The sequence below is a fragment of the Phycomyces blakesleeanus genome (assembly GCF_001638985.1).
Source record: "Phycomyces blakesleeanus NRRL 1555(-) unplaced genomic scaffold PHYBLscaffold_13, whole genome shotgun sequence".
NCBI lineage: Eukaryota > Fungi > Mucoromycota > Mucoromycetes > Mucorales > Phycomycetaceae > Phycomyces > Phycomyces blakesleeanus.
In genome coordinates, this window is record NW_017265146.1 from 86,906 (window position 1) to 109,983 (window position 23,078).

General features: G+C 35.5%; 8 protein-coding genes across 8 annotated transcripts; 7 read left to right on the top strand and 1 right to left on the bottom strand.

Moving 5' to 3' along the window:
* Positions 1-1,487: 1,487 nt before the first annotated feature.
* Positions 1,488-3,668, top strand: PHYBLDRAFT_78161 (hypothetical protein). The gene has a single exon (XM_018443336.1). The coding sequence runs from the start codon at positions 1,593-1,595 to the stop codon at positions 3,501-3,503; it is 1,911 nt and encodes a 636-aa protein (XP_018290298.1). The 5' UTR covers positions 1,488-1,592; the 3' UTR covers positions 3,504-3,668.
* Positions 3,669-5,827: 2,159 nt separating this feature from the next.
* On the top strand, positions 5,828-6,307 carry PHYBLDRAFT_146462 (hypothetical protein; the record flags this gene model as incomplete). The annotated part of the gene is made up of 1 exon (XM_018431651.1): positions 5,828-6,307. The coding sequence occupies one exon, from the start codon at positions 5,828-5,830 to the stop codon at positions 6,305-6,307; it is 480 nt and encodes a 159-aa protein (XP_018290299.1).
* A 4,090-nt stretch (positions 6,308-10,397) lies between these two features.
* Positions 10,398-11,789, top strand: PHYBLDRAFT_169401 (C2H2-type zinc finger transcription factor; the record flags this gene model as incomplete). The annotated part of the gene is made up of 4 exons (XM_018436067.1): positions 10,398-10,617; positions 10,701-10,915; position 11,539; positions 11,659-11,789. The coding sequence occupies 4 exons, from the start codon at positions 10,398-10,400 to the stop codon at positions 11,787-11,789; spliced, it is 567 nt and encodes a 188-aa protein (XP_018290300.1).
* Positions 11,790-13,506: 1,717 nt separating this feature from the next.
* Positions 13,507-16,753, top strand: PHYBLDRAFT_187324 (hypothetical protein; the record flags this gene model as incomplete). Its single annotated transcript, XM_018439365.1, has 4 exons — positions 13,507-13,538; positions 13,909-13,919; positions 15,302-15,496; positions 15,583-16,753. The coding sequence occupies 4 exons, from the start codon at positions 13,507-13,509 to the stop codon at positions 16,125-16,127; spliced, it is 783 nt and encodes a 260-aa protein (XP_018290301.1). The 3' UTR covers positions 16,128-16,753.
* Positions 16,754-19,273: 2,520 nt separating this feature from the next.
* On the top strand, positions 19,274-19,807 carry PHYBLDRAFT_169403 (hypothetical protein; the record flags this gene model as incomplete). The annotated part of the gene is made up of 1 exon (XM_018436068.1): positions 19,274-19,807. The coding sequence occupies one exon, from the start codon at positions 19,274-19,276 to the stop codon at positions 19,805-19,807; it is 534 nt and encodes a 177-aa protein (XP_018290302.1).
* Positions 19,808-20,376: 569 nt separating this feature from the next.
* Positions 20,377-20,781, top strand: PHYBLDRAFT_146466 (hypothetical protein; the record flags this gene model as incomplete). Its single annotated transcript, XM_018431652.1, has 3 exons — positions 20,377-20,525; positions 20,585-20,644; positions 20,748-20,781. 3 exons carry the CDS (start codon positions 20,377-20,379, stop codon positions 20,779-20,781), a joined length of 243 nt encoding a protein of 80 aa, XP_018290303.1.
* Positions 20,782-21,048: 267 nt separating this feature from the next.
* On the top strand, positions 21,049-21,443 carry PHYBLDRAFT_146467 (hypothetical protein; the record flags this gene model as incomplete). Its single annotated transcript, XM_018431653.1, has 4 exons — positions 21,049-21,123; positions 21,189-21,234; positions 21,294-21,322; positions 21,399-21,443. 4 exons carry the CDS (start codon positions 21,049-21,051, stop codon positions 21,441-21,443), a joined length of 195 nt encoding a protein of 64 aa, XP_018290304.1.
* Positions 21,444-21,462: 19 nt separating this feature from the next.
* Positions 21,463-23,009, bottom strand: PHYBLDRAFT_177690 (hypothetical protein; the record flags this gene model as incomplete). Its single annotated transcript, XM_018437918.1, has 6 exons — positions 21,463-22,074; positions 22,127-22,251; positions 22,312-22,383; positions 22,456-22,592; positions 22,650-22,778; positions 22,854-23,009. 6 exons carry the CDS (start codon positions 23,007-23,009, stop codon positions 21,587-21,589), a joined length of 1,107 nt encoding a protein of 368 aa, XP_018290305.1. The 3' UTR covers positions 21,463-21,586.
* Between the last annotated feature and the right edge of the window lie 69 nt (positions 23,010-23,078).

Consider the following 23,078-nt stretch of genomic DNA (forward strand, 5'->3'; position numbering starts at 1 on the left):
ATTGATATTGATATTGATATTTATAAATTTACCCAAGAATACTATATATCTATTGAATGTTTATACAAGCGAGATTTCTCTGTCCTACAGATTAGTAGGGTAACTACGTCGGGTAAATGTGATTTTAATAGACATGAAACACACAGGAAATCAAAAGGTATCCATAGAAGGAGATGGAGAAATAAAGAAGATAAAGAAAGGAAGAAAGGAAGAAAAAGGGGGGAAGAAAGGCGGGAAGAGGTCTGTACAAGGTTTTGGGTTTGTTTGGATTACAAAAAGACTTCTTTGAGAAAATCGCATACTCATCATCGATATTTTTTTTTTTGATTTTTATTATTTATTTATCGCCAAGATCGAATGAAAGTACGATCTTGACTGAGTATAAGTTTTTGACCACTCTACTTTGAGACATGTGTGCTTGTGAAATACAAACTATCTATAAGCTTAACCAGTACAGTTTAATACTTTCTTTCTTCATCTTTTTATTTTACCCGAACCGAATAATGCGTATTTATATAACAAGAACCCAGTCCTTGGGTTGTACGGTCGATCTGGTCACAGTTTCCCACTCATTTTATTATTGTTTTATACAGGCCAATAAAATACTGCTTTTATAAATAAATATATATTAGAAAATATCTTTGCTTGACAGCTTATTAATAATAACAATGGGCATTTAGATTATAGTCATACTAAAAGAGCAACGGTACTCCAGAACTACTATATATTGAGATGCATTTGTTCAATGATGAGTAAGACAGTCCTACAGTCAATCAGTCAGTCAGTGACCCAACTCTCCCTTGAATATTTTAAAAACAGAAATGTGTTACTCAAGATGCTATAAACAGGCACGTATAAATAAATAGAATACTATATATATAATGTAGGTATTAGAATGAAAGTACAGTAGCTAAGGAAAGTCCAAAAGGTATATACTATCATTAACAAAGATAGTCTTTAATTCAGACAGGCCAATATATATATATATATATATTACAGATAAAATAAAATTACCTACAGAATATAGCAACAATAACAGTCTTGATCGTTTTTCTTTTATTACATTTGTGAGTTTCATTTTTTGCGTTTTTGCGTTTTTGCGTTTTTGCGTTTTTGTGTTCTTGTGTTTTTGGATAGAGTTAAACTTTGCTTTTTTTTTTTTTTAAAAAAAAAAAAAAGAAATAAAAAGACACAATTTAATTAAAGGGCGGTGTAAGGGAGACAAAAAAGAAAGAAGTGTTTGACATCCTAATTCAACCAAGAGATCGAAATGCTTGACGTTGTGTACCAATCTCCCTCAAAATAATAATAATAATAATAATTTACCCCCCATCTTTACAATAACCTAAGCCTTGCGTCATTATAGTCAAACATTTTGTCACATACATACATCGATGCACATTTTTTTTTAATTTTTTTTTTTTACTATAAAATCTTTTTGGTATCCCTCTCTCTTCCTCTTCTTCTTCCTTCTTATACTCTTTTTCTTTATTTTTTCATTGACATCCTTATACCTATATTCATACTCATACTCATATTCATATTCATATTCATATTCATATTCATATTCATACTCTATAATCATAATCATAATGTTGACATCAATCTTACCACTAGAACTCATTTTCCACATCGCATCATATCTCTCACCAAAAGACAAGCTCAGATGTATACTTGTCGCAAGATCCTGGAGAAATATCTTCCAGGACTCACTGTGGGAAACAATGGAAATCAGTCACCAAAAGATACTAGACAGTGTGTGCCACCTACCGTTATCCAACCAGAATGTTTACAAAAGACATGGCCAGCTCGTACGAAAATTATGCATACAGGAAGATGTGGTCACAACAGCCCAAAACATCTCTACTCTCCAGGACTGCTTCTGGAACATAAGAAGTCTTTACGTCCAACGAGACTGTCTCAGCGAAACATGTTTTGGAGACAATGTAAACTGGAGCCCATGGAAGTCCCTGACAGAACTAGACCTCGAATTGGATTATTTGACAGTGCAAACCCCAGAAAAGAAAATTCTCAACATCCTATCACATCTTCCACGCCTTGTACGCTTGAATCTTGCTCAATTTTGGCAAGGCCGCACCATAGCATTTAGCGTGCAAGATCTAGAGACACTTCATGCTCACTTACCGGATCTAGCCCAGCTGTCCCTAAAGGTCGATTTCGCTCAATTCTCCACCAAGGACCTTCTACAGTCTACAAGTCTAAAACCAGCCAAAAGAGTAAAAGAACTCACGATACACTCCAGAATCACCGATCATCGGTGGTTCTATTATTTCACCCGCAAATACTCTGGCCTCACAACCCTCAAGTGGATGACCAGAGGAGTCAAAAAGATCCAGGACGACCACCACAGCGAGGCTGCCTCAATGCTGTCTGTACTCCCATGTGCTTTCGCGCACCTAAAGACGGTAGACATATCCGCCTGTGGTGACCCAAGACGATCATATCTCATCTTTAGAGATTTATTCTGCGCATTAAAAGTACCGATCAAGCAATTGACCTACAACGTGAGTTCATCTTTGGATGAACACGAGTTAATTGAACGGATTGTCCAACTGAGCACAAATTCATACTCTGACACTCTCGAGAGGCTGACCATCGGAAACTCTATGCTTCGCCAAAGACCATTTTCTGTTGTCACGGCTCTCAATCGCTCCCCACGTCTGGTCCACTTTGATTTCTCATCCCCAAATTCTCTTGTCGAACTCGACGTGGTCTTGGATCGTTGTCCATCTCTCAAGACTCTCTGTATATCTCAAGGAAGCCTGTCCACAAAACCCAGCCCACCCATCACCCCTGTTTCTCTGCAACACGGCCTACGCCTCATAGACCTCAATGGAGTAAAAGTCAAGTCAAGTGCCCTGAGCTACCTATCTTCTCGGTGCAGGAGTCTAAACTATATGCACCTCAAGAACACCAGCATCTATGGACAGATTTCCGAGAAGACACGAAATCTGTGCATCGATATGTCCTTTAGTCGCTTTGAGCTTCTTCGCATCCACGCCATCAAGGTGTATTCCAATTCCGATCTCACGAGTACTGATCCAAGTATCGAACTGATTACCCTGGCCCGTTCGGCGCCCACCCCACCGCCCAGAAAGAAGGCCAGGTCGTCAAGCACGTCGTCGTTTCCCTTGAGTCTTTACCGAAAAGGAACACATGTACAAAACTGGCTGCACTCAGATTGTGAAATTGAGTTGGCTATCGGAGGCGCATGCTCAATGCAGATGTTGGATAAGCAAGATATAGACCATGCCTGTGTCTCTTTAATAGACCGCCCGTACAACAAAGAGGACCAAGGAAAGATGGTCAACAATAGTCTGAGGCGAATCAACACCTCTGGAACTTCAGGACGGTCCAATCCAACCTGGCCAAAGAGTCTCTGTTTAGGCTATTCGACCTTGAAGTGTGGTATTATAGAAGTCTATGAGATAGATTCTATAAAATCACACACTGATTGTTTCTGGAAGAATTTGAAGAATTGATCGAGCTGATTATCTGTTTATATAAATATAATAAATATAATAAATATAATAATAATGTAAAATATATTGCTAATTTACCTACCACAATTCTTTTTATATATATATATTATATTTTATATATAATAATTAAAAATATTCGACACATTTTAAAGATGTAAATTATTTTTTTCTTCTTTTAACAGAAAAATAAATAAGAATAATTCAAGTAAAGCCAAGGATTTGTGTAGCCAACTCTGTTTGACAAACTAAATTGGTTAGGCTCATAGCCTTTTGAACGATCGCTTGTACAATTTCAGTTTTCTTTTAGTCCACAATAGAGGGAATACTATGAAAGCAAATGGATATAGCCCACGTTTATTTCTTTTAAAGAAAATCAAAATAATTCTCTAGTACACTGACAGTGATAGGTTTGACAAGCCTGTTAATAACCTTTCAAATAAAACAAAATAAAATAAAATAAAAAGCCTTTACATATATATTATTTTGCGCTACACACATTGTTTAATCTAATACACAGTGCACATGTTTTTATTACTTTTCGCCATTGAAACCACAGGTCTATTCTTATTGTTCTAATTATAATAATAATTTTACAAGATAATTGATATATTAACCCCGGAAATCAAAAGGTACACTGATCATACAAAAATAACGGGCGTCTCAACTACACATCTATGTACATATTTCACGCATAATCGGTCCTATTTTAGATTCCTTTTTCTTCTTCTTCTTCTTTATTTCTTTGGATAACTATATTAGACATTAATGTATCATGGGAATAAATACGTATATAATTAAGCAAAATAAGGTAAAGAATACGCGGTGCATTACATTACATTGCATTGTATTATAATCAATTATTATAGTAAAGCAGCGACAGGATTTGCTTATCTCAAACATCTTTCGTCATTTTTGAAATCTACGCCATGTTGATTTGGAAACCAGTATATGGAAAATGGCCCAGAAGACCAAAAGACAAACAATATTATACTAGTTGGATAATAGAGAAAAAATAACAACAAAAACAGCAGCTGGTTTATAGTATACTTCTTGGTCAAAGGTTTTAATTATATAATACTCAATCAAGACTTATAAGCACAGTTTAATTAATTTGATTTAATTTAGTTTATCTAGCTCACTCATTTGTCTTTTCTTTGAGTCATGTCTCTCTTTCTCTCTCTTTCTTTTTAAAGGATCGTATTGAATAGCCTTGGAGGACAGTATTCTATTATAAAATTGTCCTAATAGGCATATTGGTGGTATTAGAAAACCATTGGGCCCAAGACATTGATGTGTAAATCATCAGTACGATCCACCAAAAGATAATACATATTGGATATTGGGAAAGGAAGCCGCTCTACGTTAGAACCGACCATGATGTACTGTGAGAATAATGAAGAGAGTAAATAGAGATTAAGTAACACTTTCAGAAACACACACACACACACATATATATATATATGCAGACAGACATACACATTGTCCGTGATTTGCTGTCAAAAAAAATGTAGTAGAATTTACGAATAATTTCCAGTAATGTTATTTACAATTGATGATGATAATACATGCCAGATGTTGTAGTCAATTAGCCTAAAAGTTCAATTGGTTATCAAAAGCTTTATATTTGCTGCATAGCACTACATAGCACTTTCCTGCTCTGGACATTGTTTATGAGGAGATTATTCACTCATATATCATTTATTTTTTCGGCTTGTATAGCAACAATCTTTATTACCGAGTCGAATTGTCTACATCTCCGATCCGGACAACTGTACACAATGTACATCTTCGTTATGATTATATGATTAATAGTGTTGTGAGCCCTGAGCCAGCAAATGTGGGGAGTGGATTGTAATTAACACTCAGTTCCAATCCTCTCCAATCAGAGGCAACCAATTCAACCACAGGCGTTGAGTGAGCAAAATCAGGCAGAGGAGGAGCACTGCTCAGCAAGATACCGTAGCAAAAGGAACTTTACATAGAATCTAAGATACTGCGATATCTCATAAAATAGTATAAATATCACCAACATTATCATGAATAAACATTATCTTTCGTTTCCTTCAAAAGTTCTCTATTTCTCTTTTACCCTTTCAGCCAATCACCAGCTTCCTCTTACTGAGTTAATCCTAGTTTATTTTAATAGGACTGTGACTATCCGCCATTGCTCGTAGAAAATGGTCAAAATAAAAAAAAATCAGACCATTGAAAGTGTATATATATACCATTCATTTTATTGAGACAACACCAATACCAACAACTAAACAAAAAAAAGAAATAGAGAGAGAGAGAGAGAGAGAGAGAGAGACTTTCAAATATTATAAATGTATCCTTTCCAGACAAACGCCACTCCTTTTTACTATCCTAGCAATGAAATTGAATACATGGATATTGTTGACGATTCCTACGAAAATCACGTCAATTCACAACTGAGCGGAATCAATTATACTAAATCCGAATCTGCCAATGATGATGATGTCAAGATGAAAGAAACAAGAGCCCGGAGACAACAAAGACAATATACTGAAGAAGAGGTCCTTCTGGTCTGCAAACTCTATTATGTCGACAAACTTTCGATCGAGGAATCAGGAAAGGCTGTCGGAATGCCCAAGTCTACAGCCGGGGGTATCATTCGGCGGCAGAGAGATAAGTTGGGTCTCCCAGCAAGAAGAACTCCCCAAAAAATTCAAGAAGCAACAACAAAAACAACAACAGGAGGAGGAGTCAAGAGCTTTGACGATATATTAACTGATAAACTTAAAATCATGCTTTATGACAAAGAACATCCCAAAACCTCAAAATGAATGTTTACATATATATATATATATACATATATCATTCATTATTGGACACAAAAAAGTGGTAAGTATAATAAAAGGAGTTTTTTCTTTCTTTGAAAAGAAGCAGTGAATGATTTTGAATTAATAAATAGAATCAATTAGAAATTATGAATTTGACTTTACTTGACACGACACGACACGAAACGACAATAGAAGGCAGACAGGCAGGAAGGGATAAATGGAAGGAAGAGAAAGGTTACTTGAAAAATTGTAGAGAGAGAGAAGCAACTGGTTAAAACACTCCTTGTCTAGCTGATAGATGGGTATTATATAAAGTGAAATGTCTTGTAGAGATATCGTGGGGTACCCTACAGAAAAAAAAAGGCGATTTTAGCGAATTGTTGCAAGTTTTCTAGGGCTTAAAATGTTTTATAGTTGAATTTTAATTAAGTACCAATTTTTCTCTCTTTTATATGTATCCCATTTTGTATGTCATCGTGTTTTTGCAGTCAATGCAAAACATCTTTTTCCCAATTTCTTCAACCTAGTACAAGAATTGAAGACAATAAGATTATTCAAATCTAATAGCTTACCATTCGGTAACAAACCCCCCTTCTGAACCCGGGTTACATCTTATTTCAAAACAGTGTCTACAAAGATCCCAAGAAATCTTATAAATAGCTCTTAGGGTGATATTAAATTCTCATTATTTTGGTTTTTAAAAAAGTATGAATCAGATATAGAAAGGCAACACAGAAAAGGTGTATACTTTTTGATAAAAAAGAATCAATTAAGCAAGATACACGCCTTCATCAATATCATAGTATTTAGAGAATAGCTGTTTTTTAAATAAAAAAAAAGAAGAGAAAAAATAGTACATAGCAATAGGTACATGTATATTATATAAATCAGTACTTCTTCTTTGCATACTTCTTTGTGTTTAACTTGAGTTGTTTTGATCAATAAAAACCGTAAAATTCCAATATAAAACATCATGCATTTGTTGAACCAATCATAAAGAGAATACAAATACCTAAAAAAGGTATAATTGGCATATTTAGAATATTTGATTGGACTATATGCAAAGTAATCTTAAATTTCATGAATATTATTCGCTATAAATAATTTTAATTTACTAAAAGCTGATATGCTATTGGCCATAAAAGTTACGAGATCGGTATTTTAAAGACCGATATTTAAATAGCAGAAGTTACGAGTGCGTAACTCGGTACGAGGTCGGAGGTATAAATCCTGCCATTTCCTACAGTGATATCTTTTGATATTGAAACAAGGATTATAAGAGCATCCACAGTGGTATGTGTAACTAAAATAATTACGTAAAATAAAAAAGCCGCATTTAAAAGAGATAATTTAGACCATCCACAACGGTCTGGGTAAAATTAGCAGTGTATGTAAAAAAAGCCCTGGATGTTTTTGTGAATTGTTAAATTTAAAAAGCCGGTAATTATTATTGAGAAATAATCAGTTAAAACTTTTAGTTAAGCAAACCGTTGGGGATGAAAAAATCTAAATTTCCTGTCTAAATTAATATTCTTGTTAAATTTACACAGACCGTTGTGGATGCTCTAATCTTGAATCCAAAATAGCAAAAATGAAATAAAGTGCTTTAATTTTTTAGCGGATGCTAGGTAACGTGAGGCTCTAGATAGCTTATTAGAATTATGTAAGAACGGTGCTCAGAAAGATTGTAAGTTGGAAATCTGAGGTCAAGCATGATTTACCTGGATTTAATTTCTATATACATATACATACAACCAAATAATACTGAAATATTTACAGACTGTTACCAGATAATTAGGTATACTTTGACAATATTTATCACAAAGAAAATTGTGTAAACCTTCCTTTGTACCAGTAAATCACCATCAGAAGGTTAAAGAAAGCACAGTGCTTTTAGGAGACATAAAGAAAGAAAAAAGATTGGCTAGACCTGTTTAAATAGCTTACACTACATTTAATCATTTATTTATTTATCAATTATAAATATAATGCGTCGCTCTCATATAATATTAGTGTTTAATACAATATATCTTTTCAAACGTATTGCTTTTACAGTACTTACAATACATATGTAGTCCCCCTTTAATACTTTGGCTTTTCTTCCATTCTTTTTTTTTGGAACGAGAATAAAGGGGTAAAACTAAAGAATGTGGAGACAAGATGATGAGTACCTTATGTAGACAAGTGTCTTTTGAAAAAGAAAGAAAGAAAGAAAGAAAGAAATGATCTAAAGACCATATATTTTAAGACTTGTTGTCCAGGTATTAAAGGACAGATTGAATCACACTAATTCATGGTTTACAGTTGACCGCACCAGTTAGGTTTTTCTTTAAGAAATAAAATAAAAGTAAAGAAATATATACTTGATATTCACAGTTAGTCATTGCATAACCACCTTTCTTCTTTGGTTTGTCATTAAAGGCCTGAAGTTCAAGTTGGCAAGAAGCATGTATATGCCTTTCTTTAGCTTGAACGTTCATAAACACATATATATATATATAATCTTTTAGCTTTAGTATGAGGAGCATATTTGTAGTCATTGTAAAAATGAACCAAGTCATGAGCAACAGCAACAACAAAATGATAATGAAATCATATTTGAAAAGCTTCTTTTTCTGTACACCAAAAAGGAACTTTTCTTTCAATTAAAAGGAGCTCAATGTTATAAAAGGAAACTTTTAATCCTAGTGTGTTTGTGTGTCTAGATAGCCTAGATAAACGACTGTAGATATTTTCAAAAAGATCGTCTCACATCAGCCATAGTATTCCTTTCGACAAACAAAAAAGACCATTGATTAAATACATTGTAATAAGCTACCAAAAAGCAACATGGTTAGTAAAAACAAACAAAAGACAATATTTTCTGGAAGCCATTCTTGTCTCCCTTCAGAATCAATCCCAATAAGATTCCGAACTAACAAAATACTTTACAGTGCGACCCATTTTCTAAGAAAAACAAAACAAAATGATCCACCAATTCATAGACCTTATCTATTGCCTTTTAAGCAAAGATATATATATATATATTAGGGGTACAATGTTCAGAATATACAAACAAGTCCCGAATTCTGTAAGGCCAAGCATCTTGTTGTTGTTAGCCTAAGGTATATATATATATACTTTTTATTATCTTACTCGAACCGAATATTGTACTCTGTTTAAGTTTATTTTAGTTTAATTTGGTGCGGTGCGGTGCAGTGCGGTGGGGTGTGTTTGTGCTTGTGCTTATGTTTGTGCAGATCGTTCTAAAATGATTGTCGTACAAATTAAGCTACATTGAATGAATAAACTAAACACCAACATTATTCATTTAATCATGTAAGCAGCCAATAGATAGCTCTTAGTAGGCCAATTTATTATATAACCCAATATATATATATAGAGAATTTAGAAATTTAATGGTGAGCTCCCGGGTTCACTAGATTATTTTTATACCATATCTAAAGACGTTCAAGACTAGCTTGTAAATAAGGAGATGTTGATAAAGAGTTATAAGACTTGTTCCAGACAGTCATTCTGAAATTGATATTTCCAGATATTTCTTTATTTAGAAATAGAAGGCTTAATTGACGGTAGTATATAGACCCTCTTGTTTAGTAATAAGAATAAAATGAGATAGATATAAAGATAAAGACAGTTGGTTTTGTTTTGTACGGGTCTTTAGAGATATATTCTAATTCTTATATAAAAGTATTTGTGGTTCAAATCTTATAATTGATAAACTATCGTTATTTTGGCTATGAATTTGCATCGAAAGCCATTATATTTTATGTATTGATATAAATACATATTCCATTCGGCTAAATAGATGGATATCAGACAGACCGAATAAAATACCTTTTCTGACCTTATTGGCCAAAAAGAGAAACATATGCATCAATGTTTCAAACCCCATGAGTAAGATAAAATACCAGTCTAATTTTATTTTATTTCATTTTATTTTTTCTTACTATTGCTATTTACATCTCTTTCTCTCTTAACTACCTTGCAATTCACAATGTTTGCTTACAACGCTCCCTCTATACCAACAACAGCAATAGCAACTTCTTCTTCTTCTTCTTCTTCTAGCTTATCTGACGACTCCACCACTATCATGCATACTTCTGGACTCATTTCAAGAAAACGGAAACTAGAAACCGACGAAGATATATCCCAGATTAACAACGATCCTTTAGCAAAAGGGTTCTTAGAAAGCTTTAATGAGAGACGGAAGAGAGTACGCCCGAACGATGACATTCGCCCCACCTCTACTTTCACTTCTTTATGGCGCACCGACTCCAATAAAAAGCTTCCAAAGATAATTGATTTCTCTAGTAAGTCGTTTATTATTCAACAATCTGTTTATCCTTTGCTCATCCTCTCATTAATCCATATCTATTTATACTCATTCTGTTAGGTGAGACCTATGTCTGTTTTAAGGAAAATTGTAACTCTCGATCTTTCACCTGGAGCGACTTGTGCCTTCACGTACAAGAACAACATTCAGAAAAGTGCGCATCGTGCGGCGAACTGCTTATCTGTCAGGCTCAGATAGATCATCACCGTAAGATCCATGAAAGCCCAAAAGGGTTTGTGTGTGGAGAAGATGGTTGTGAGAAAATTTTCTCGACAGTAAGTATGTATGTCTGTGGATTAGACTCCTAAATCCCCATCATTATCACTATCACTGTTATTATCGTCAAGTTGATTCACTCTGACTTTTATATACACACACAGAAAGAGAAGCTTGGGATGCATTTTAACTTTATACATGTATACAACAAAAAACATATGTGTCTGCATGACGACTGTGGGAGATGGTTCGCTTACAAAAGCGCTTTAGAAAGACATGAGCTCAGTCATGTTTCAAGCAGGTCTTGTATTAATCAAACAACGCAATAATCCCCCCCTTTAACAACAATTGAAGCAAAAGGGAGCCTAGTTATTATTGTTATTACTATTACTATTACTATTACTATTTTATTATTATAAATTAAATGTGATCTACGCCAATTTTTTTTTTTAAAAAAATTAATAGTCACTTGCGCATAAAAATCCCCTAAGAAACTTGTCTTAACAACATCAGCTATATACTTATAAATGTATAATGCCAATGTTCATTGAATTAACTATTTGTGTATCAATTGATGGCTTTATTACTGGTTCTTGAATATTAGCCAAGTACAATATTTCTTGGAATGATATATAGATGTTTGTACATATAAACCGTTGTACACTTGTTTCTTGTGCGATAGAGTGAGTTAAGTTAAGTTAAGTTGGGTTGAGTTGAGTTGAGGTGATGTGAGTGTATGTGGGGTTTATTTTTTCTTGTAAAATTATAATTTATATACATTGCATATAAATGTGTGGGAAAGGGTTATATAATAGAGAGGGTATCTTCGAGCCTGAATTGCAAACGTTTGCAAATTTTTATTTTACGCGGCGAATTAAATTCCAATACTTGTTTTGCAAATTTCATGGTGGAGGCCATTTAGTGAGCATTTGAAGCCAAAAGTTAGGTAATCCCTGATTTTTTACTTCAAATGCTCACTAAATTTCTAGTAAAAATTGGGCTTATTTTTCCCACTTCAAAACAAAATGTATGATAGCCAGTAGCCTCTTCTTCATACTTACTTAATAAAATAGGCCTTGGAAAGTCAAGTTTATTAAGGTCTATTTCCTCTAAATTTCTTAGTATCAATGTTTTCAACTTATAATATTCATAACTGTATCTGAGCTTTATTCTTATTTTTGATTGGGTTTTACAAATAATTATTTTTTAGTCATCTTGAAATTATCATAACTCGACACCCTCTCTAATATCGCAAAAAGAAATTACATATCAATGATTTGAGAAAATCACTCTGATAATACACATGACTATGGCAGTTACATTATATTAAAAAAAAAGATGATGGTTTTAGTAAGAATATTTCTGCAAGATTTCCCGGGATTTAAGGGTTGTTTTAGGGTTGAATTTTGATTAAGCACTATTATTGTGGTTTAAAAGTAAAATCACAACTTTTACCCTACCACGCTTTTTTTTGCAATCAATACAAAACACCTCTTTCTACCTCTTCAACCAGATACAAAAAATAACAATAATTATAATAAAATAGTAATTCACTGAAAGATTATTTAAATAATTTAATAGCTTACTGAGATATTCGGGATTGCTATTAGGCTAGTATCTCAATAATGGGAAAAGTAGATACTGTGAGAGTGTTGTATGTATCTGTTACTATTAAGATCCCCGTAATTCAAATCCCTGCTGTGTGATGGTTGGTTTACACTGTATGGGTGTGTAGTGTACGTGTGCCTGGTGTGTAATAGTTCCGGAGATTGTTGACTTGCCAGGTTCATTAACAAGAAAGGAGCTGGGAATCGAGTAGCTTGCTGATTTGACCAAAGTATGAAAAGAAAAAGTCGGCGACGTTAATGAACTCGGCTGGACATTCATAACATGGTTTGTTTTGGATCACAGACATTCGGGTGTTGGGTTTTGTGATCCAGAAGAATCCGACAAAACTTGCCACTTTTAAGATCAACTCTTATTTTATTGTTATTATTCTTATTATTATTATTTGGGCAGGAGAGGTATATATAGCAGCCTCACCTAACCGCAGTAGAGTCCACATGAATGCAGTATAACATGTTTACACTTCTAGGATCGATTAAAGCACAAAGTCTACGAGATTCTTTTGTGATGGTCTCATGAATGCAAGGAAAGTTTTCTGTGTCAATAATTGTAGTCCTTTTAGGGTTGTATCCTTGGGTAGTGTTAATGACCTGCTTAATAGTTGAAACACGAACACGAACACGAATACGATCTGGATGTATTGTTCTTCTGAACTTTGAAAATCTCGCTGGTTAAGTTGGTCATCCTTTTCGCAAAAAATGTCTAGCTTTGTTCATGAATATTCTCCATACTTCCGTCAAGGCTTGAAGACACAGAATAAATGCTGATATACCCACATCATTAAAGGCTAGCTCTGACAAGCATAAGACGTCAAAAATTTGCCATTCAGATACAGCACTAAGAACTGCGATAAATTTAGTGAAAAGAAATAGGTAAAGTAAAGTATCGATATATAGCTTTAGATAGAGTCTTTTGGTAGAGACTATATTAATGTTGATCTATAAAACACTGCAAAATTATATCCAAGAAGTGTTCCAGAGACAGTGTAACTAGGCAACAAAAGCAGACAAACTGCTTTAGGAGGATGGGTCGAATACGTATTCAACTGGCTAGAGGGTAGGCGAAAAGACTCGTTTGGGGTTTAAACATCCGTCACATGTAAATCAAATCAATATATTCACCCAATAGCTCTATGATGTCTTATTATAAAAACTTGTATGTTTTGCATCAAAAGGCGTATCGACGGAGATTACAAGACCCAAGTTACCCTGTTCTTTTTTCTTTTTTCTTTTTTTTTTCACACACGCCGTCTGTATAAAGGCATATTATATTTAATGGCTGAATACCATCCCCCTAAAAAATAAATTGTTGTTTGAAATATTAGATTCCCGTTTTAAATTTTTCCCACCCATCTTAATACTCACTCCCCCTCTCACCTAAAGAGAGTCCTTTTTTCTTTCTTTTTTACATATATAATATTTTAAAGAAGAAGTGTAGGTACAGATATCATATTTTGGTATCTTCTTTAGCTGTTTGGTGTAGACTTTAGAGTGTTATAGATAGTCTTTTGTGAGTTCATTTATCGATCGCAAGCCATACTATGTTTGATTGATTGATTGATTGTTTGTTTGTTTTTCTTTCTTTATACAGCCTTCATATGATTGTGCAACGTTTTTTAAAAGCCAATTTGATTGATGCTAAAATTTGATTGGCTATTAATGGCACTAGATATATGAGCCCATGTAATTTGATTCAAAATCCAAGTATTTATGAAATCCTCTACTATCATCAAACTAATGAGTTGTTCTGGCCATTAAAATAATTTCTATTGATTTATATCCTCACAGTAATTATGAACCCCCCCTCCCCATCAAGGTGGCCAAACTAATGAATTCTATTGGCTAAACCAAAATTATTATTATAAGTTTTTATTTAGTCTTCACATGCTAATTGCAACACAGCCCTTGCCAATAAACTACTACATACTGTGGTTACTGATTTTTTTGATACAGACAAATGATAGCTAAAGAGAGACAGAACAAGAGAAAAAGAAAAAGAAAACAAAAAAAAAGTAATAAAAGGACAAGGAAATGTATGGCAGTCTTTTTTTTTTCTCTTTTCTTTTCTTTGCACAGCTTCAACATAATGAGCAACATCAGCGACATCAGCAGCATCAGCAGCATCAGCAGCAACAACCGCAACAACAGCTTCAACAGCATTAGCAGCATTAGCAGCAACAACAGCTTCAACAGCTTCAACAACAACAACAACAACAACAACAACAACAACAACAGCTTCAACAGCAACAACAGCGACAATGGAATCTTCAACAGATCCATTAGCACAATCTCCCCCCTCCCATCCGTGGGAGGTTATAATCCTTCCCCCTCCCCCTCTCCTTCCCCCTCCCCCTCTCCTTCCCCCTCTCCCTCACCTTCTACAATTTTTTCCGTTTCCTCCCCCTCCTCATCACCCCCCTCCTCATATTCCGTTCGTTCGTCTGCTTCGTCGCTGGAGTCACGCCAGCGTTCGAATGCCCCCTCCCCCTCCTCTCTCTCTCGCTCACCTTCCTCTTCTTTCTCTTCCTCCTCCTCCTCGTCTTCTTTCTCTCTCTCCTCCTCTTCCTCATTCGTTCCTTACTCCTCCTCCTCGTCATCTTATCTTTCTTCTCCTCTTCCTTCCTCTTCCTCCTCTTCTTCTCTTTCTTCTCTTCCATCCTCTCTCTCCTCCTCCTCTTCATCTTCTTCATACGTTCCTTCATCTTTTGAAGAAGATGAAGTTTGTTCGGGTAAGTCTTGATTTATGTGTATATATGTATATAATATTAGATAAATGATAAAATCCTAATCACAGCTTTATATACATATATACATATATAGCCCCAGTTGTACCAAAAGGTACAAAGAGAAAGTTGGATGAGTTGGAGGAGCTTGCCGAGTTGGCAATGGAGTACCGCCGTGTGTACAAGCGCACGGCGGTTAACAAACCGTTCAAGAAGTCTCCCCTCGGTTGTGAAGAAGACGGGGATCTCGGGCAGGCGCCAAAGAAACCTGCGCAAGTACTTTCAGTTGGTGGTAAGTAACTACTTATCTTTATACATATTTGTGTGTTTATTTATATATATATATGTCTAACAAATGCCTTTTCTTTTCTTCATTAGCGGTAACCACTGGAACGAAGCGGGGCTGCCCCGAGGACTTTGACGAAGACGAACGCGTCCCAAAGCGCGTCCTTCGTCAGATCCTCGCTGATTACGAGGAACCCGTCCAGAAGGGCAAGACGGGCCTTCCATTGTCGAAGGCCCTCTACAGACGGGTTCTGAGTCAGGAGACCCAGGCGGCGGCGGTCCTGGCTATCACAGGGTGCCTCCACCCTAGAAAGTGTGAGGCAGTAAAGCCAGAAGAGGACGCCGCCGCTGTTACCGCCGTCTTCCAGGTGCCACCATCAGCAGCATCATCATCAGCAGCAGCATCATCAGCAGCAGCATCATCAGCAGCAGCAGCATCAGCAGCAGCAGCAGCATCATCAGCAGCAGCATCATCAGCAGCAGCAGCAGCAGCATCAGCAGCAGCAGCAGCAGCAGCATCATCAGCAGCAGCAGCAGCAGCATCAGCAGCAGCAGCAGCAGCAGCATCATCAGCAGCAGCAGCATCATCAGCAGCAGCAGCATCATCAGCGGCATCATCAACAACATCAACAACATAAAAACCAGCGCTTTTGGTCTGGAGATTCTTTTCTCAAGAGCGGGAAAAAAAAGATGAAGAATCTCCAGACCATCCCCGGCAGAAGCAGAAGTTACTCCAATTAACTTCTTTATATACCTTATAGCAACAGGAAGCAACAGATACCAATCTACTAACAAGCAACAGACTAATCTACTAACAAGCAACAGTTACTAACCTACTAACAAGCAACGGGAACTAACCTACTAACAAGCAACGAGAACTAACCTTACTGGCAACTAACTTGATTAGCAGAAACAGAAACAAAATCCGAAACCTGGATCAGTATTAGGATCAGTATTAGGATCAGTATTAGGATCAGTATCAGGATCAGTATCAGGATCAGTATCAGTATCAGGATCAGTATTAGGATCAGTATCAAGATCAAGATCAATGCCAGGGTCATGGATAAGGATATGATTAGGATCAGGGTCAGGGTCAGGGTCAGGACCAGAAGGAAGGAAGGATAGATAAAATAAAAAATTAGAATATATATATATATATATAAATAAATATTATTTATTTTATTATTTATTTTATTATTATTATTATTATTATTATTATTATTATGAGAGAAATATATCTATTTTACAATTGCGGCAACATAAGAATCGTTGGATTTACTATTGATACTATAATGTAATATGAATTAAGAAAATATTAATACTAATGAATATCAAGAAGACCATAATATATGCTTATATAAAAGTAGCTATTGTACGGCACCAATAGTGCTAGCATTGGCATTGGCATTGATATAATAAACTTATACAAGAGCCATACACACACACACATATATATATATATATATATATTGAAAAGCAGATATGGCCCTTTATAAGAAGAAAAACTGACAGGCTTAAAGATGGAATCATAACATACTTTTTCATTCGGCAGGAGATATAGTTTGACCACATTCTCAAGTCATTTGGTAAACAGAGTTTATCGACTGCTCAAAGTAGCCCATAAGAAAGTTCTTGAAAATGGAGCAATCTTACTTACCTAATGTCCTGGACGACACGAAACAAGAAAAAATAATAACCAAAGAAGCTAATTTGTCATTTCATAAAAGCTAAGGATATCTTGATAGTACTACTCGCTTTGTCGGTTACGACTGTCCGTGTTGTGCTTGGTACAACAAGTGAAGTTGACGGTGAGAGGTTATGAGCAGAAAGGATACGTTATATAAAGGAAATCCAAGGCACTATCGATATTCTACTGCGAAAAACAACATGAGATAGTAGTGCTCTACACCTGCCGCATTTTGTGCCATTCGAAAATGATGACGAAGAAGAATAAGAAAGGGTAGTTGGAGTTGATCCCTTTAAGAGAGTCGGGTAGAGCTTAGATGAAGAAAGGAAGAAAAAGGAACCGAAAACCGAATCATATAATTTAACAATTTCCTAGTTGATATTTATTTATTTATTTACAAGGCGATTTCTGTCAAAACAGTCCAGTCTGACATTGCTGAGAGGTCATCGATGTTCTCGGTTCATCCATAAGCTTCTGCTGTATTTGCCATAATAGCTTGCTCATTGCAAGTGTTATGTATTTCCACACCGGACAATATCTTGGCAGTAAGATATCTAACTTGTGGATGGAATTTTCAATCATTATTGTCCAGCATTTCGCAAACTTCTAGAGATAGCTCTACAAATTGGCGTTGCCGAATGAGACATGTGTAAGATGACGAGACAAGAACACGCTAAAGACCTAGAAGACTCGTGCGAGTGCATCTCAAGCAAAATACTTTGTCTATTTCATCAAAAAAAAAAGAAAAGGCACTTCAATGACAAAATTGGCATAAAAGTATCGCTATATGAGATGCTGCGATTGAAAATGCGCTCATGAGTCAGGATATTTTACTACATTTCATCTTTATTAAATATGGTCGATAGCTTTAGCTGAAGGGCATCAATAATGAACAAGGTTCTTTTTTTTCCAGTTGGGTGACTGCCTGTTATTTGACAGGTATTGACCAACGCTTCGTCAAAGCATGGGTTTAGTTCTCCTGACAAAGCCCATATACAGATTCACAGGACTGCTGTGGTAATTAATTCATAGCTTTTATTCAAATATTTTAAAGAATGCTTGCAATATATATATATATATATATAAGAGGGGGTCATTGGTTGAATTTTATAAATTGGTCATTAAAAGAGCAAATCCGGAAAGAAATACAAGGAATAATAAGAGTGAAAATGGGATATGAGGATTAAACAGGTCTCTGTATGTATGTTAAAGAAGTAGGAAAGGTTGAAGACAAAGATTCGTGAGAATTTGTGAAAGTTTGGCTATATAAAGTAATAATATCTGGTATCAAAAGCTGAAAAAGATTCATACGTTGAGCTACTACTGATTATTCTATCATAATGTACCCGCTCCAGATGCTCTAAGGTCCCCACTTTTTACCATAGTGTATTGTTACCTTACGAATTATTTGTTTACATCATTAACAATTGAACATTATCCAAATACACCCATTTGTATAAATATTTGAGTGTATTACTGTTGTCTGACAATGATTTGCCCTTAAGTAGCTCATTGTCTGTTTCCATACCCAGGAACCATTTAAGGGCTTAATAATAATAAATCTACTTCATGGTTTAAAAGAACATATGTAGCAATTGACTTTTTTTTTTAGACAACAGCAACCCAAAGTCTCATATTGCCCCCCCCCCCCCCCCCCCCCCCCCCCATTCTTTAACTACACTGTACAAAATCGATCTAGTTTTACAGTTGATACTTGTAGAAACCTTATTTTATGATACACAATATTAATCATAATAGAAGGATAGTGAGCTAAATTTTCATATTAAAACATCTACAAAATTAAAGATAATACTATACATATAATAAAGAAAGACATTTTAGACAAGGTATTAGAGAATATGGGGTAAGAAAGGTACGCTACAACAATCTCATACGATCTATAGTATTGTATTACATTTCTATAGGACGAAGGACAACAATAGAATAATACAGGTCTCATTCTACTCCAAACACATTTTAACAAAAGCCTGTTTTCTTTTTTCTTTCTTTCTTATTCTTCAAATTCAAAGCCAAATTCAATAAATTCAGGTAAATGCTTAATACTTTTTCATCTCTTCTATTCTTTGAACTTTTACTATGAATAGTCTTGATAGTAACAACCTTCAGCAGCTCATAATCAACATTCAGGCATTAGAAGAGGACGAAGGAATAAACATCTCTGATACTGGATCCCGAAGCACCATGATATCTAATATTGCCAATAATATGAACTCCATAGTTACACCGCTGTCTACAGACCTTGACCCATCTCCTGAATTACTGTTGGCAATTCCAGGCATGTCTGGAAATTTCTTTGAGCGACCATTGGATGAAGAAAATCGGCGTCAGTTTTTGAGAAGTTGTCCTCGGAATATCCTTCGTAAATATATGCCACCTTCGTTTGATCTCTCACATTTTGGGACCAATACCAGACAAACAGATTTGCGACTTTTTGCTATACAAGCTCGTATAGCGGAGATCACTCGTCCGATTGATTGGTTTGTTGATGGTGTCATATCTCAAAAATCAGTTTCCTTGGAGCAAGCTTTGGATTTTGCCCAATGTATCCATGAGCTTTTATCTCAAACAGCAACATACATCACCAAGATGCGATTAGATAATGCTCGTTAGTTGACATGTCATTTTGTATTTATTAGCATTAGACTATTATTATTCTTTGCATTCTAAGAGTAACCTACACCTAATAAATATTTTTCTTTTACGCTCTAAAATTGAATTTAACCTGAATAACAGTCATTGGTATCAGCTTATATACGTCTTGGTACAAGTGTTTTTTAACAACATTTCAATCTAACTATTAATAAAAGCTATTGATATGTTTACTCACAAACAATACTTTGAAAGCATTTAATTAAACTTAAGAGCGCCCACCTATGGAATAAATGTATGATCCATAAAGGATTGCTAATTTAGGCATAAAATGGTCCTTTTCGAAACCGAATCATTATCTAGCATCACTGATATTAGAGAGGGTGCCGAAAATTGGTCTATAGAATCACCTCTGAAATCACCCTCGAAGTTTTACTATTTTTTTCATAGTGCTAGCTGTGTGGGAACATATTAAGCGTGTTTGGTCATTTTAATTGCAATAAGTTTAAAACGTAGCGCACACTATTTCACATTAAGTTTCTTACCAGGCTAAAACAATTTTCCAGGTTGTCGTTCTAGATCAGTCTGCCATGGAAGCCGTAGATACAAATGAAATATTCAAACACAATATTTTTCCAAGAAAGGTTTTCCTTTGTTCCGGTGGTGGAAGTGGTATCTTTCGCGGAATGACAGAAGCTATGGTTCGCCATGGCGCAAAGGCTGTAATCATCAGTAGAAGGTTAATTGAAATCCCTTTCTAAAACCAAATAAAACCTCATGCTAATAATAAAGTTATAGCAAGGATAAGCTAGAAAAACCAGCCAAGGAGATAAGTGAGATGACTGGTGGCCATGTTTTGTAAGTAGATAAATCTAACCGAAAAAAAAAACTACAATCCATGATCACCAGTATATTCAATTACTTTTTCTCTATTAACCTCCTTTCTTTTTTTGTATTGTAGTGCAGTAGCTGCGGACGTTCGCAATCCTGCATAGGTTGAGAATGCTGTTCAAAAAGCTCTCGAGAAGTTTGGTAGAATCGACTTTTCGATTAACGGTGCTGCAGGAAACTTTCTGACTCCTTTCTAGAATTTGTCTTAAAATGTTTTCCGCACTGTGATTGAAATTGAGCTTATTGGTGACTATGTACTGGAATAAAAGTGATTTGAATACATAATTGATATTTGCGTGGATTTTTAAGCACATTTAACCTTACAAAGGCCGCTCTTCCATACCTTAAAGAATCTAAGGGATCCATTCTTAATGTACAGTGCCACATTGCATTATACAGGGGTTCCTTATCAACAACATCCCGGAGCTGCCAAGGCTGGAATTGATGTAAATCCTAAAATGTGGATAGTGAACAAAGGCTGTAAAACTTACGATACCTATGTTTCTCTCAGGCTCTTACCAAGCTTTGGGCAGTTGAATTAGGCCCTCACGATGTTCGTATGTACTAGCAAATATATAATTTATCTTATTTTAAAAAATCTCATAATACTCTATAGGTGTTAACGGTATCGCATCTGGACCTATTGTAAGTGTGGTAACTACGTTTGTTGTTGTAATATATATTAACTATATATATATGACCTAACTTATATTTAAAATAGATGGTGCTTGGCTCTCTTGACATCTTGATTCATACCCCGAGATAATTCTTAACCCACCAACAAGCAAGCTTTAAAGTTAATTATTAGATACAGGACATTATAGTAAGATTATATTTTCAAATTTAAATTCAATTATGGAAATATGTATTGGCCATCTATCCCACAAAATAAAGTTACTAGTACATAAACTAGTCGAAAGGGATAGGCCGAGGACCATTATTATTTCTGTTCCTTATCGCAGAAGCAGCAATGGCACTCGGGACAGGGATACCACAGCACGGAGGAGGTTCTTGGCCAAGAGCATAAACATCACCGGAAGGAATTCCAGGAGAAGAATTCTCATGTGCGTGATGATGAACATGCCCACAGTCACCTTGTGTACCTTCTGCATTGATCGAACCACCTTCAAAGTGAATAATACTACCAAACATGAAATGTTGCATGATTGGAAGTTTTCCAAGAACTTCTGCCTTGTACATCTTGATCATTCCTTGGTTCACTTTGGACCATAGCTTACACGCAGATATATCATCCAACATGGGTGAGTGCCAACGGAGAGAGGCAGTTGTCTTGACAGTGTTGATGAAATGAATACATGCAAGGTACATATAATCTTTTGAAAATTCTTCAACAATCTCAGAATCGTGAATAGATTTGGGGCGAATGTACTTGTGGTCTGTATAGAGAGTCAGTAATTAAGTATAATTAGCCAAGAATACAGTATTTACCGATCAACTGAGATGAACCAAATAAGAATGGTAAGAAATGATAATCATCCAAACCCCATACACCGTGGGATCCAGCAGGCTCCAACCAATACTCAAACTGCAATTTACGCATCAATTCGATATACCTAAAGCAATAGCTATGTTACTCTCACCCAAAAAAAAGTAGACACCTATAGAGGACTTACTTTACAAAGACCTTCAAGACTACAGCCTTATCGTCTTCTTTTGTAAGTACACTGAGTTTCTCCAAGCACAGCCTACAGATGTAAGATACACAATATTGATACATGGTACCCGAAGCGCTTGGTTGATTTTATGATAAAACTTACAGCCATGCCATAAAATTGGCTTCATGACCTGTTCCGTAATCTATCCGCTTACGGTCTCCAAAGCTGTCCAAAAAGTACCTTCCAACTTCTTTGATAGCTTCTTCTTCTACTAAGCGGCCCATCAGGTCATTCAAACTCTGTATAATGATCATATAAATATACATATTATCCTAAAAATGCACTGGACAACTTACGTCTTGAACTTTGTCGTAAAACACTCGAAATGAAGGATTGCCGAAGCGAGACTTTGAGTTCTCGACAGGAGGGATATCTGTCACCCATTGTGCGAGTTGATCTAAGATTTTCAAAATCTTTTTGACGTTCTTTATTTTCAGACAAGCTCATGTTAGTCATATTTAATAAACATGTAAGCAGATGCATAAATAAATTTGCCCTACATCAGACGCAGGAAGCTCCTTGTCAATTTTTTGGCCTTTGACAGATTCATTCAAACGCAAGATGTAGTCAATATAAGTACTGTAGGCATCAGACTTTAAAAATTCTTCAAGATGCTCTTTGGTGATGATTCTTTTTACAGGAATTTGAAATGTCATTCTAATAAGCTCGACAACATTTCTCTCTCCACGGCATGCGAGTATTTCTAATGTCAGTAGTGACTGCGA